This window comes from Chionomys nivalis, chromosome X (assembly GCF_950005125.1).
Source record: "Chionomys nivalis chromosome X, mChiNiv1.1, whole genome shotgun sequence".
NCBI classification, from domain to species: Eukaryota; Metazoa; Chordata; class Mammalia; order Rodentia; family Cricetidae; genus Chionomys; species Chionomys nivalis.
In genome coordinates this window covers 95,583,093-95,599,297 of record NC_080112.1, presented here as the reverse complement: position 1 = coordinate 95,599,297, position 16,205 = coordinate 95,583,093, and the positions used below count along the sequence as shown (strand labels likewise).

Here is a 16,205-nt window from a genome sequence, read left to right as displayed (position 1 = left end):
TTGATCCTGTACATTGTCCTAGTTAGGATTTCTATTGTTGTGATGGAACACCATGACCAAAAGGTACTTGAGGAGGAAAGGGTTTATTTCTTACATTTCGTGTTACAGTCCATTATCAATGGAAGTCAGGGTACTGACTTGGTCATCATAGTTTGCTCAGTCTGCTTCCTTCCAGAACCCAGGACCACCAGCTCCAGGGTATTCCCACCTATGATAGGCTGGGCCCTCCCCCAGCAATCACTAAATAAGAAAATGCCTTAGAGGCTTGCCTCCCTACAGCCTGATCTTATGGAGAAATTTTCTCAATTTGGGGGTTCCCTCCTAGCAGATGACTTTAGATTGTGTCAGGCTGACAAAAAGCTAACCAGCACATAGGTCTTAAATATTTCTTGTTGATTTTTTCATAATGCATTTTGTGGCAAAAACAACTGAGATGTTTTTCTTTACATTTTTTCAGTTTTTTATTGGTATAAGTGCAAATCTCTTGATTTGGGTTTCTTGCATTTTGTTGTGGCCACAACACTGGTTGACTAGCACTTTTGGTGTCCTAAATAAAGAGTGCTTAATTTTCAGTGCTAAGAATTTTGGCCCTTCCTAATAAGTAATCTTCTTTTCTTTTGTGTGTTTATTACTTCATGATCTTGAAACCTTGAAGTAATATTGAATAATAGCAATAGAAGTAGGCCTTTTAGTCATACTTCTAAATTTAATAGAGATGCCTCCCATATTTTATTACTATTGATTTCAGAAGGATGTCCTTTATTAAACTAAAGAAATTTTATTAAGTTTCTAGGTTGAAAGGATGAAGCTATAGCTCAGTAGTAGAGTGTTTGCACACACAGAGTTCTAACTGAAATGGAAACAATTCTTTTTAAAAATTAATAGTGAGTTAATTTTTAAAATTATCAAAAGTTAACTTTGATACAATGACTTTCATATCTTCAGATTGTGTGGCTTTTTATTTATTAATATAGTAAATTTTATTAAAGAATTATTGGAATTCCAGAAACAGAAGAAACATTGCCAAATTCTTTCTATGAGGCCACAGACACCCTGATACCCAAACTACACAAAAGCCCAACAAAAAAAGAGAATTACAGATCAATTGCACTCGTGAACATAGATGCAAAAGTACTCAATAAAATACTGATAAACTGAATCTAATAACATCTAAAATACCATCCACATGACCAAGTAGGCTTCATCCCAGAGATGCAGGTATGGTTCAACATATGAAAATCTGTCAATGTAATCTACCATATAAACAAACTAAAAGAAAAAATACCACATGGTCATCTCATTAGATGCTTTAAAAGCCTTTGACAAAATCCAATACTCTTTCATTATAAAAGTCTTGGCGAACTCAGGGATACAAGGAACATACCTAAACATAATAAAAACAATATATAGCAAGCTGACAGCCAACATCAAATTAAACAGAGATAAACTCAGAGCAATTCTACTAAAATCAGGTATAAGACAGGGCATTGTAAAATGAATCTGGCTATAATATCATTAATGTTCTATTTTGATAATTTGACTAAGCAGGTTCTCTGCATCTGTGTTAAAATAACATTGATTTCAGAATTTCTTTTGCTTTTTTTAGAGGTATGTATGTAACCATAGTTGGCCCTGAAGCTGGCTATGTAGACCAGACTTCCATGAAACTGTTCTTGCCTCCCAAGTATTGGGATCAAAGGTGTGCACCACCATGACCATTAAGGATTTCTTTTTTGTGAATGCTAATTTTATGTCAATTTAGCTTATGTTGCATAATAGATTTTGTAGTAAACTCATGTTTTCTATGCTCTGAAATACTTTAATGTACACAGGATATCACTGTTATTAGAAAGTTTGAGAAAACAAGCCTTTGAGTCTGCTAACTTTTGGTGATGGGAGCTCTTTGGTTGCCATTTCTGTTCTGTTTATTCAAATTGTTTGCACATTGAGTTAATTGGTGACATATTTCCCAAGGAAATTATCTATTTTAATCTCAATCTTCAGATATATTTGCATAATACTTTGGAATTCATTTAGTTGATATTATATGCTGCATTCTGTATGATGAACACCTTGATGACTTTCATATCCATCTTTCCATGTTATCCTTCTTAAGTTTGTATTACATTTATTATTGGAGGGGTGCACTCATGTGCCATAGCATTCATGTGGAAGCCAGAGTACAAATTATGACATTTGGTTCTTTCCGTCTACATGGGTCCGTGGGATTGAACTCGGGTCATCAGTCTTGGTAGCAAGTACCTTTATCCACTGAACCATTTTGTCAGCCCATATTTATACTTTTCTTCTCATTGATGTTTATTCGTGATATCTTTTTATCACACCAAGATCTATTTTACTTTTTCAACTAATTGACAAAGTAGTAATATATTACTATATTAATATTAGTACACTAAAGTTTAGTAGTTATATCAGAAACACAAGGTTAGTTCAGCAACTAACTAAAAATCAAGAAATAACTTGGCAATTGTTACTAGAGCTGCAATAAAAAAAATGATGTGTAGGTTTAAAAAAAGAAAAGAAAATATTTTCTCCTTGTAGAGGAAAACATCAAGTGAATGCAAAGACTTTTTAAAAGAAAATGCTGAGTCTAAGTTGCTTTTGATCTTTTTAAAGTTGCGTGTTGTATCACAAGATGTGAAGATGAATCTTCAGGAATTGGATGAACTTTATGTCATTTTTAAGGTATGTTGTTCCTTTTTAATGAAAATTAATCTTTTAGCAAAATTTTATCTCCATTGCTCTTAAATATTTTTATGTTTTAAGAGACATATTTAGAAAAATTCTTTGACGTTTTTTCTGATTTAATGACTCTCCTTTTCCATTTTTTTGTAGAAGGAGCTGTTTATATCTTGTTATTGGTATTCGAGTTGTCCAGGATTGAAGCATCATGACCCCAGCCTGTCATATTTGGAACAGTATCAGATTGACTGCCAGCAGTTCAGAGTGCTGTATCACTTGTTGAGTCCCTGGGCTCATTCTGCAAACAGAGACTCGCTAGCTTTATGGACATTCAGATTGTTGGATGAAAATTCTGATTGCCTTATAAACTTCAAAGAATTCTCCTCTGCAATTGGTAGGCTGATGCCCTTCAACTTTCTAAAGCAAAACATAACTATGTTCTCTATGCCCCCAAAATATTCCCTACCACCCCCAAATATTTTATCTTGCTGCCTATTACTGCTAGTTTAGGCCAATTTTGGATTACATTGTCTTCAGGTTTAGTAATTATGAAGCTTTTTAAAATGTGCTTGCTGCTAAACCTATGCATATTGATCTCTTTTAATAATTTATTTTTACTTTATGTGCATCGATATTTTGCCTACATTTATGTCTGTATGAGGGTGTTGAATCACCTGGAACTAGAGTTATAGATGGTTGTGAGCTGGCACATGGATGCTGGGAATTGAACTCAGGACCTCTGGAAGAACATCTAGTGTTCTTAACCACTGAGCTATCTCTCCAGGCCCATATATTGATTTCTTTTTGCCCAACCCTCTCAAAGAAACAAGCCGTTGGATGTGGGTGTTTTAATGGTTTAACAGGAAGGAAGAGAATGTCTAGGATTTTTCCACACCAGATAGATAGATACAACAGAAGGATTTTCCCCCTGGGTAAAAATCTAACCACATAGCCTAGATAAGTGATACAGAAATACTAAACAAATGAGTTGTGCCTATAATTGATAAGTCATAGGTTTTGTTCCTTTGTTTTTCATACCCCCCAGCAATGATTTCTTCTTACTCTATCTTGCAGAGCAGTTTTCTCCTCAAATGAATCATAAAGCCCCATTCCAAAAGAAAAGGGAAATATGAGGTTGGGAGAAAGGCGCTTGTGAATAAAGCATGCTATTCCCCTGGTGGAGTGTTTCGGTTATGTGCTTGAAAGTGAAAATCTTACTGATTGAGTAGTTGTTAGCTTAAAAAACACCATGTTGCCTGATGGTGGTGGTGCATGCCTTTAATCCCAGCACTAGGAAGGCAGGGGCAGTTCAAGGCCAGCCTGGTCTACAGAGTAAGTTCCAGAATGGCCAGGGCTGTAACACAGAAACCTTATTTTGAAAAACCAATGAAAGAGAGAGACAGGGCTGGGAGCAGGGGGACAAACTGACTGGCTGACTGTGTTTTAGATCCTAATTCCTGTCTACTGTCTGTATCTTAATCACTTTGGGTGGAATTGGTTGAATGTTTAGTTAATGTTTAGTTACCTGAGTTTTCTAACAGAATTTTATTGAACAGATATAATGTACAATGGAAGTTTTACTGAGAAGCTTAAGCTGCTTTTTAAGATGCATATTCCTCCAGGTAAGACTTTAACAGTATTTAATGGTATATAGTAAATGGTATAGTATTTACTATAGTATATAGTAAGAGTTCATTCCATTGTAACAGGCATCGTTGTACATATAATTTCACTTTAACAAATAAAACAGTTTCCGTCTAATTTAAAGTTATTGCTTTATTGTGGTCCTCAAGTAATATCACAAGTATTTTTGGTGGTGTAGTTATAGATATAGACAGGATGAAATCTGTAGAAGAGATTCCATATATCAGTTGGATCTTTAATTTCCTATTAGTAGGCAATCCTCCCTCTCTCTCTCTCTCTCTCTCTCTCTCTCTCTCTCTCTCTCTCTTTCTCTCTCTCTCTCTCTCTCCCCTCTCTCTGTGTGTATGTATGCAGTTTGAGATATAGTCTCAATATATATCCCAGACTGAGCTCAGTCTCAGAAGTGCAAGGATAACAGGCATGTGCTACCATGTCCTGCTAGCTAGCTCTTAAATGATAGCTTATACAAGAACTTATGTACTGTTGGAATATTGGGATATTGTTGAATTTGTGCTGTCATTGTCATTAAAATAGAGATTCACTTTAGGCAGATTACTAAACTTGCAGATGGGTCTAAATTAGCATGTGCACAACCTTTACTTCATATCCAATGTCACCCTTAGGCCCCTACACAGGCTCATGGTTGAATGCATGCATAAACAGACACATAAAATATATTTTATATGCACTCTTATTTTAGCATCATAATCTTTGAAAGATTATATTATCCCTTCAATTTTTACAAAAGGAGACTGAGGGTTGGGGAGATTCAATTATGTCCCAAATATACTTGATATGAGGCCCATCTAACTCCAAAAGTTCTTTTTTTTTCTGTTTTGCTCTACTTCCCCAAAGTCACCATGCTCTTCCAGTTTTCATAAATTTTTTTCCACTGTCCTTAGGATTATTTCCCAACACATCCCTACTGTTAAAAAATATATTGCGAAAAGTGTCTTGGATTTGGTAATTCATTAAAATCAAATAGCACTTCATAATTTGTCTAATGTTCTCCCTGGCTTCCTTTAAAAGCTTTTTAAAGGCTTTTCAGGTTAGCGAGGAATCATTTAGCAGACCAACAAGCTAAAGCCATGTTTAATCCTTCAGACGCCCAAATCACAAACACAGCATTAAAAACAAAAGTCAAACCACATAATAATTTAATTATAAGAATAAATTTTATTAGATTATGTTATGATTTAAATGTTTAAATTTTCCATGTCATACATTGTTGGTGGAGGGGTTGAAAGTAAGAATATTAAGTAGGATAAAATATAAGCTAGGAAACACTGTGTCTCCGTTGAATAACAGTGGGGAACAGTAAAGCTCTGAGCTTCAGGTTTCCTTATTAGTGCAGGAGTTTTAGATTTCATGTTCAGAGTTAATCTAACTACCGGATTCATCTTTCCATGACTCTCTAAAAACTGGTAAAAAGCAAGGAGGTTACCCATGCTCCCGTAGATGACCTCGGAACCATAAGGACTCAGCGCGTTTATAAAAGAGTCCACGGAATTAGAAGGGATTAATGGTAGTGGAAGAGGGAAGAAAGAAATGGGGCGATGGATTTGATCATATGCGTATATGAAGTTCTTAAGCAATAAAAAAGAAGAAATGCAAGTAAGAGAAATCTTAGAATTCAAAGTGATGAAATGTTTTATTTGGTACACAACAGCAGAGCAATGGTATTTCCACTTTTCTGTATGTACACATTTCTTATACACTTCATCTAATTTCTACTCTTCTATTTGTCTGCATTTAAGAATCACTTCTCTGCCTTCACTGCTAGTAAATGTGATTTGGCTTATATGCTTTCAGCTTATACTGAAGTGATGTCTCAGACTTCTTCCAAGGGTGATGAGCTTTCCACTGAAGAATTGCTTTATTTCAGTCAGCTCCAGGGTAAATAAATATTCCTTTAAACTTTTAACTGAATTTGTGTTGTTTTAAATTGGGTCTCAGACTGGTCTCAAACTCTTGGGCTCCAGTAATCATCCTGCCTCAGTCTCCCAGGTAGATAGGTAGACAGGACCACGGGCTTCTTGATGACTGGCTACTTATGGAGATCTTCCTGAATTGGAGTCACTGTACCTTTTACATTGTGATACTACAATAGCAGTTAGCATAGTCTGTAAATATTTGACTGATTAGACTGTGCTTAATGATTTTTATTTTTTGAAATTTCTTATTATTTAAAAGGAAGTATATATAAAAGATTTTTGCTTTTAATTGTATTAAAGAAATTTTGTATCAGACCATTTTTATGCTTTGATAAAGGATGGTGAAGCTGAAAGAATCATTGATGATTTACAAACCATAACTTTTATTTAAATAGTGAATACTTCTTAAAAATCAAGTGTACAATAGAAGAATCTGCTTTCTCACATAAATTGGAAATGATACACACTTGTGTGTGTGCTTTTCTCATTTGCTTCATTTTCATAGGTACGTGGTCTTATAGAGAACATGTGTGTGTCTATTTGGTTACTGTATGTAAAGTGAGCATTAACAAAACCTCAAAACCCATCTATTTAAGTCTGCCCACTTTATATAGAAGAACATTGAGTACAGAAAGTAGTGAATTGTGCAGGGTTTCACAATGAGTTCTTGTCTTACCTGGGGTGTGTGACTTCTTCTTCAGACCTCCATTATGCATGGGGCTTTCCTCCTGGTAATAAATGTAATGCTTCTTAATTTGAAGGCAGTCAAATAGAAAAGCTATCACTCAGAAGCAAATACTTAAGTTTGATGTATTACCCTCTAGGATTTTTTAAATATTAATATACAGTGTTCTTTTACTATGAATATTTTTGATACTTTGCATTCTAAGATCAGGAGATCAGGTCACATAAAATTGCTTTGGTGGGTCAAAAGCATAGTAAGTGCTTATAAGTCTTTATACAAACTATTCTTTTATTATTTTACTTTTAAAAGATACTTAAACATTTTATAATATACAGTTGCCCTCTTTTCCCTTTAGTTTCCAAGCATGCAGATGAGAAGGAAGCAGAATCAGGAAAAAATACGCTTGAAAAAGGTACTATGAAACAATCTAGGAATATCATTCAATCTATTAAATTATTAATTCTATAAATAGTAATAGCTATAAAGGGGGAGGGGTTGGAGTTCTTTAAATGCTGTAGATTTGTCCTGATATGGTTTTCTAATTACATAAAAGAAATTTATTATTTCTCTTCTGTTACTTAGATCTTAGAGGTTATAAAAATTTAATAGTAAGTGATCCATATTCATTTTTATTATTTTAAAGATTTCATTTGAATTGCAAAAATAATAGGTAATCTTTGTGGCAGAAATTCGGGCAGCATGTAGTCTTTCTTACCTCTAGACAAAGCGAGCCAGAAGGAGAGGCTGTAAACATTTTATGCTATATCCTTTTCAGATTTGTTTCTTTGTATACATGAACATATGGAGACATCTCTCTTTAAAATATCTATAAACACTCTTCCACTGGGTGCTTTTTTTTTCTTATGACTGCCTGACCTTGGCTTGTTTCTAGCCATCTTTTCTTTTTTTTAAAATTGTTTTTATTGAGCTCTACATTTTTTCCACTCTCCTCCATTCCTCCCCTCTCCCCTTCTACCCTCTCCCGTGACCCCCACCACTCCCAGTTTACTCAGGAGATCTTGTCTTTTTCTATTTCCCATGTAGATTAGATCCCTGTATGTCTCTCTTAGGGTCCTCTTTGTTGTCTAGGTTCTCTGGGGTTGTGAATTGTAGGCTGGTTTTCTTTGCTTTATGTTTAAAAGCCACTTATGAGTTAATACATATTTTATTTGTCTTTCTGGGTCTGGGTTACCTCACTCAATATGTTTTTGCCTGCAGATTTCAAGATGTCATTATTTTTTACCACTGTATAGTACTCCGTTGTATAAATGTACCACATTTTCCTTATCCATTCTTCATTTGAGGGACATCTAGGTTGTTTCCAGGTTCTGGCTATTACAAATAATACTTCTATGAACATAGTTGAACACATGTCCTTATGGTATGATTGAGAATCCTTTGGGTATATACCCAAAAGTGATATTGCTGGGTCTTGAGGTAGGTTGTTTCCTAATTTTCAGAGAAATCACCACACTGATTTCCAAAGGGGTTGTACCAGTTTGCACTCCCACCAGCAATGGAGGAGTGTTCCCCTTACTCCACATTCTCTCTAGCATAAGCTGTCATCAGTGTTTTTGATCTTAGCCATTCTTACAGGTATAAGATGGAATCTCAGAGTTGTTTTGATTTGCATTTCTCTGATGACTAAGGATGTTGAGCATTTCTTTAAGTGTCTGTCAGCCCTGTGAGATTCATCTGTTGTTTAGGTCTGTACCCCATTTTTATTGGATTACTAGCTCTTTTAATGTCAGTCTTTTGAGTATTTTGTATATTTTGAAGATCAGTCCTTTGTCCAATGTGGGGTTGATGAAGATCTTTTCTCATTCTGTAGGCGGTTGTTTTGTCTTGCTGACCGTGACCTTTGCTTTACAGAAGCTTTTCAGTTTCAAGAGGTCCCATTTATTAATTATTACTCTCAGTGTCCGTGCTACTGTGGTTGTATTTAGGAAGTGGTCTCTTGCAGCAATATGTTCAAGTGTACTTCCAACTTTCTCTGCTATACGATTCAGTGTGGTTGGTTTTATACTGAGGTCTCTGATCCATTTGGACTTGAGTTTTGTGCAGTGATAGATATGGATCTATTTTCATTTTTTTACATGTTGCTATCCAGTTATGCCAGCACCACTTGTTAAATATGCTTTCTTTTTTCCATTTTATGTTCTTAGCTTCTTTGTCAAAAATCAGGTGTTTGTAGGTGTGTGGATTGATATTCGGGTCTTCTATTCAATTCCATTGATCCTCCTGTCTGTTTTTTATGCCAATACCAGGCTGTTTTCATTACTATAAACTCTATAGTAGAGTTTGAAGTCAGGGATGGTGGTGCCTCCAGAAGTTCCTGTATTGTACAGAATTGTTTTGGCCTGGGTTTTTGCTTTTCCATTTGAAATTGAGTATTATTCTTTCGAGTTCTGTGAAGAATTTTGCTGGGATTTTGATGGGCATTGCATTGAATCTGTAGATTGCCATTTTTACTATGTGAATTCTACCTACCCAAGAACATGGAAGATCTTCCCATTTTCTGGTGTCTTCAATTTATTTCTTCAAAGATTTAAAGTTCTTGTCTTCCAGGTCTTTCACTTGTTTAATTAGAATTACTCCAAGATATTTTATGTTATTTGTGGCTATTTTGAAGGGTGATGTTTCTCTGATTTCTTTATCATCTGTGTGCAGGAGGGCTACTGATTTTTTTTTAGTTAATCATGTATCCTGCTACATTACTGAAAGTGTTTATGAGTTGTAGAAGTTTCGTGGTAGAATTTTTGGGCTCACTTATATAAACTATCATATCATCAGCCAATAGTGAAAATTTGACTTCTTCTTTACTGATTTGTATCCCCTTAATCTCCTTTTGTTGTCTTATTGCTCTAGCTAGAACTTCAAGTACTATATTGAATAAATATGGAGAGAGTGGACAGCCTTGTCTTGTTCCTTATTTCAGTAAGATCACTTTGAGTTTCTCTCCATTTAGTTTGATGTTGGCTGTTGGCTTGCTGTATATTGCCTTTATTATGTTTAGGTAGTTCCTTGTATCCCTGTTCTCTCTGAGACGTTAATCATGAAGGGGTGGTGAATTTTGTCACAGGCTTTTTCAGCCTCTAATGAGATGATCATGTGGGTTTTTTTCTTTCAGTTTGTTTATATGGTGGATTACATTGACAGACTTTCATATGTAGAACCATCCCTACTGGGTACTATTTTTTATTTTGTAATAGATCATGGATAAGTTTCCATGTCCACTCACTTAGATCTTCCTTTTGACTTTTAATGGGAACATAACATTTCATGATTTGATTGCAACATAATTTGTTTCAATTACTAGCTGAATACTGATGAACATTTAAGATGTTTCCAATTTTTTTCATTGCAGGCTGCGATGCTACAAAAATTAAAAGGAAATTTCAGGATAATTTAAGAAAATGCAGAAAAGTGTCAAAACATTGAGTAAAATAGTATGCACACATGACATTTTGATAGACTATGAAATTATTCATTTAAAGTTCACCATTCTACATTTTAAAACATTTAATTAAAATAATTGCTGAAGAGTGGAGATGGTTATTCTCTTTTACTCTTTTGGCTCTTTGGGGGTCCTGTCACCCAGCTCCCAAATAGATTCATAGTGGTTTATTCTTTCTTATGAATGCCCAGCCTTAGCTTGGCTTGTTTCTAGCCAGCTTTTCTTAGCTTAAATTATCTCAACTACCTTTTGACTCTGGGCCTTTAGCTTTCTCTATTCTATATACCTTTACTTCTTCGTGGCTTGTGTGTTGCTTGGTGGCTCCCCCTGATATCCTCCTTGCCTTCTCCTTTTCTTGCTCCCCTGACTTCTCCTCCCAGATTTCTCCTCCTATTTATTTCTCTGCCTGACTGCCCCGCCTATCTTTTGTTATGCCTAGCTATTGGCCGTTCAGTGCTTTATTAGACCAACCAGGTGTTTTAGACAGGCAGGGTAACACAGCTTCACAGAGTTAAAGAAATGCAGAAAAAAAACGCAACACAACATTGCATCATTAAACAACATCATTAAATGTTCCACCGTGTAAACAAATATAATTCATCTTCAACTAATATTCCACAACAGAAGATCTAGTTGAACATAACTCCTCCATTATTTTGCCCAGTTTTCACAAAAATTTAAATAAGAATTTCATGGTCATGCAAATATCATCTTGGCTGAAAAAAATGAAGCAATAAATAGTGTTTCCATTTTTTAAAAAAGAACCACCATATAAAGAACTTGATACAGAAAAGATTAAGTGTGGTAGACTATATGAGTATGACTACATGACATTTATTGTTGGACCAAAGTGTGCTGTTTTAATCTAAATACATCATTTTTCCTCTTTTTCTGTATTTTTGATATTCATCAAATTTCCAAAATTAAGTTTTTGTGTAAATAGAAGTGGATAATGTTTTCTGAAAGCCAATGAGTGAGATCAAAGCTAAATTCAGATTGTGTCCTGGACTGAAAGAGATGGGCTCTTTTACCTCAGAGATACTTTTTTCACTTTCACTGATTCTTTTTGAGATTTGGGGAAATATTAGTTGTTCATTATAAAATTGTTTATTTCTTTTATTTAGGCAAAGGAAAAATCGATATTCAAGCCTATTTAAGTCAATGGCAAGATGAGCTTCTTAAAAAAGAAGAAAACATTAAAGATTTACCAAGAATGAATCAGGTATAGAATTTCCCAAGTGATTTTTTTTTTATTAATGTGAGTGCATGTGGCCCTATGGTTCAGTCACCAATACCACAAAAGAAAAGGAAAAGAAAAAAACTTACGTACTATTGAAAAAATAGTTAAATAATCTACAGGTTGTCAGCTTTAGAAAATTCAAGTAATCATGAAAGAGGTCAACAGATTTTTAAAATTGTACATTAATTGCTTAAATGTATTTAGTGTTTCTATAGAAAATTTTTATATATGGCATATTTCAGCATTAAAAATATACGTGTATTAAGTAACATTCAGTTAGTGCCTACCTGATGTCAAATCTATTGCTACTTACTAAGAAATTACTAAGGGGCTGGAGAGATGGCTCAGAGGTTAAGAGCATTGCCTGCTCTTCCAAAGGTCCTGAGTTCAATTCCCAGCAACCACATGGTGGCTCACAACCATCTGTAATGGGGTCTGCTGCCCTCTTCTGGCCTGCAGGCATACATACATACAGAATATTGTATACATAATAAATAAAAAAAAAAATTAAAAAAAAAAGTGGCCACTGTGGCCAACCTATCCTTTCCAGGACAGGCTCCAAAACCACAGAGAAACCCTGTCTCGAAAAAAACCAAAAAAAAAAAAAAAGAAAAAAGAAATTACTAAGATAGATCTTACGTAATCCCCAGTGACCTTGTATTTGATGCTGCATAGGCAATATTTTTTTTTAAAGATTTTATTTATTTATTATGTATACAACATTCTGCCTCCATGTATGCCCACACGCCAGAGGAGGGCGCCAGATCTCAGTACAGATGGCTTTGAGCCACTGTGTGGGTGCTGGGAATTGAACTCAGGACCTCTGGAAGAGGAGCCAGTGCTCTTAACCTCTGAGCCATCTCTCCAGCCCCTGCATAGGCAATATTAAGGACTAGTGTAGACATTATTTAAATTGATCTCTTTCTTATACATTGCCCACATGTTCTTATAGTCTTAAAAGAAAGGCTGGTTGATTGAGATACCGAAGTTCCCCAGAACTTTACCAAAACAAAACTATCAAATAGCTTAGAGTGTCTTAATGAACTTTCCAGTTTGATGGTTAAATAAAGGCTTCCTAAAATAAACCAATTTGGGATAGTTATTCTAAAATCATTATAAATGAAAAGGACTATAAAAAGGAAGGTGGAAAGCATTTTTATAATATATCTTTATGAAGCATATTATTTGTACTTGTTTTATGTACATACAAACATGTAAGGTTGAACAACTGAGTTATAGAACTCTTGGATTTGAATAGCTTTTAAATTGACAAGTATTTTCTAGGAATATTTAGAATTTCCTGAGAGCAGTTAGCAAACTAACTAGAGTCTCTTAACTTTGGTCCCGTATCTGCCTTTAAAAACACGCACATCCAAAGGGATTTCTTAAGAGTTCTTACACTACTAGGTAGGTCCCAAAAGTCATCTTCCTTAATATTAAGTCATCTTAGCTCAGTGTCCATTGCAGCCCTTTGATATCAAATTAGAAGTCCTTAATCCTTTTCTTAAAATTGATTGATGAGAATTACATGAAAGAAAATATGAAAGTTTGCATAATCAAAATTGTCACCCAACAGTAAATAAAGACAGCTTCTTAATTTATAATATTCTTCATTTATAATCTTTATAATATTCTTCAATTTGACAATTGTGTGGGAGGGCTTAAATGAAATGTTCTTTCATGGTTCATACTTACCTTCCCAGAGCAAAGATGTATCATGGAATTAGTCCTCAGTTCTGTAGTGAAGTTTGTATATTACAAATTTTATACAGGATTCTCTCCACTTCTGAGTTCCCCTTCTAAGTTTCATTTTTATTTGCTAAGTCTAATGTTAAAATGTTATATTTCCAACTTGTGTCTTCTAGTCACAATTTATTCAGTTTTCAAAGACCCTGTATAATTTATTTCATGAAGACCCGGAAGAAGAGTCACTCTATCAAGCCATTGCTATTGTTACCAACCTTTTGCTCAGGATGGAAGAAGTCGGAAGGAAACTCCATAGCCCTAAATCAGCAGCTAGAAGATTCTCCGGAACAGCCTGTGATTCTGGAGCCCGTGAGGGGAATGCAGAGAGCAGTGTGGAGAAAACCCCTTCCTCTCCCAGGGAAGAGCATCAGTGGTCTTTTGCATTTGAACAGATTCTTGCTTCCCTGTTAAATGAACCAGCTTTGGTGAGGTTTTTTGAGAGACCCTTAGACTTAAAGGCAAAGCTGGAGCATGCGAAATGCTCCCAGTTAAAGTCTAGAACCAAGGTGTAAATCTCTACCGCTGTTAGCTTTACCAAGATTCCTGTACGATCAGCTTGATTCCTGGGACTACTCAGGGATGTATGGCATTGCCTATGTGCTTGAAGGCAAAAAGAAAGGTACTCAGAAGCACAATGATTCATTCCTTTGTATTAATTGCAGTTAAAGAAAAAATTCTGTCACTGTGTGTCCCAAGATATCCAGCATCAGGGTCACATGCTCAGTGGAACCACCAGAGGGCACCACCATATCACTTTAAGGAGTCAGTTTCAAGTTTGTGCTGCTGTTTCCATGGGATTAGCGGCTTTTCAAAAGGCAATGTGTTTATTAGTGATGCTGTTATGGCATATTGGTGAACTTTGCTTTTCAAATTGCCCCAAGCTTGTCGAAACTGGGCTTTAGAACTGTAGCCTTAATTATCCAGGAAATTGCCCATTTAGGGCTTTGCTTTCTATGTTATGTTACTGGGAATTTATTAACTTTTAAAACTTAATTTTGTTCAACACAGAAATATATGATCTTAAAAAGCAACTTCTGCACTTTCTGTTCTTGAGAGTTCACAATTTGCTGGTTGACACTACTTACTCTGCTCCTGCTAAACACAAATCAAGAAGTCTAAATTCTGGACTGATATAAGGAAAAACATCACTGGATTTAGGTTTACATAGAATAAAGCCAGTGTTTTGAGAAAGGTTAAGAAACAGTTCAGTTGACTATATAGCTCTTTCATTTACACTGAGACATAACTGAAACTTCTTTAGTGTACTGTCGTGTGTGGCATCTTCTCAGAATGCTTGTGACTGCTTGTGTCCCAGCTTTATATTTTGAATTTTCATCAGCTGTGTTTTAATTTATAGGAGGTAGTGTGGAACAGTTACGCTAGTACTGAATTGCTTCCTTAGTTTCACAAGCACATGAAGTATAGTTCACATATACTTACTAAGGCACTATGTAGAATTGCCAGCATCTACCTAAAAAGGTTCGACTCTCTGACTTAGATGAGTAATTTTTACATATTTTAGGCTTCTTCTAGGTCAGACATTACATGACAGTCCATTTAAATATAAATGGACTTTGATAGCACTTTATAAAAACTAACAATCAAACCACATGGACCTGTCCTGTCTTCTGCCATCTCTGACAAGAGTAATTTATTAAGCAGTTGACTTAGGAAATGGGGCAGGAATCAGCCTGAGGAGTTTCTGCTTTCATGCTAGGCTTTGATTTCAAGCCCTCTTACTTGACTAGAATCAAAAAAAAAAAAAAATGAGAGGGCAGACCTCCTTCATGGTGACCAAAGAAGTCTCCCTTTCTGGGAAGGAATTGGTGTGGTCAGGCTTTAGTAAGAATAGCCTGTGAATAAAACAGAGGGCTATGCCACGTAGCATATATTCTTTTCAATGAAGCAAAAACACTTTTGAAGTTGAGTCTTTGAGAATCTGTAAGTTGGAATTTATCAAATACTGGTAGCATCTTTAAGATTTGATTATACTGTCTTTTCAAGGAAATTGCCACTTAAAAGAGATAATTTAGAACTAAACCTTTCTGCTTTGACTCAGAATTGACGTGCTAAAATATGTCCTGATTTTCAATCTTAGTTAATAGTCTATATGCAAACTGTCACATCTGCTCTTATGTAATGATTGTTAAGTTATACGACAATAGCTCTAGAAAAACATATGGTCTGTGCTTATATACAAAAGCACTGTCATACACACTGTGTTGAATATTTTGTCAGTTGTATTTACAACAAATCCTTTCTTAAAAATATGCTGTTAATTTTTGATATTATTTTAAAGTCAGAATAGTGAAGATTACTGAATATTGTATTTTAGGCTAGACTAATTGAAAATAAATACTTAAAGAGACTTTTAGAGTTTCAAGAAGATTATAAATGAAGGTTAACAAGCCAATAATGTATTTCCTGGTTCCGCAGGGGAGGTAAGCTAAACACATGGTAGGTTTTTAGCTGCCGCCTTGTTAAGCAAATGAGCTGTTCCGAATATTCAGAATATTTTGTTGTGTCAAACTGGACCAGTGCATTATGACTTTTACATTAAATGTTATAAATTGACTTTGTCTTTATAAAACTAAGTATTAAAATCTATTATATTAAATATAAAAATGTTTATTTAAAAAGTGAATGTCGTTTATTATCCATTTTACGTACACATGGTTAAAATATCATTTGAGGGTGTCCTTTCTGCTGTAGTTTAGAATCTTGTTGCCAGAAAACCAGAATTTATTCTCAACTAGATTAGGCACAAAACTGTTTATTACTAGATATTAAGTGGCA

The 16,205-nt window shown here is 35.0% G+C and overlaps 1 protein-coding gene across 1 annotated transcript in view; it reads left to right on the top strand.

The window, feature by feature from the left end:
- Positions 1 to 15,984, top strand: part of Tbc1d8b (TBC1 domain family member 8B) — a 79,806-nt gene extending 63,822 nt beyond the window's left edge. Inside the window, exons 15-21 of the mRNA XM_057760080.1 lie at positions 2,638 to 2,706; positions 2,857 to 3,097; positions 4,260 to 4,325; positions 6,160 to 6,243; positions 7,322 to 7,378; positions 11,548 to 11,645; positions 13,529 to 15,984. Coding sequence (XP_057616063.1) covers positions 2,638 to 2,706; positions 2,857 to 3,097; positions 4,260 to 4,325; positions 6,160 to 6,243; positions 7,322 to 7,378; positions 11,548 to 11,645; positions 13,529 to 13,921 — 1,008 coding nt within the window. The 3' untranslated portion in view covers positions 13,922 to 15,984. The remainder of the gene's footprint in view (positions 1 to 2,637; positions 2,707 to 2,856; positions 3,098 to 4,259; positions 4,326 to 6,159; positions 6,244 to 7,321; positions 7,379 to 11,547; positions 11,646 to 13,528) is intronic.
- The last annotated feature ends 221 nt before the right edge of the window (positions 15,985 to 16,205 follow it).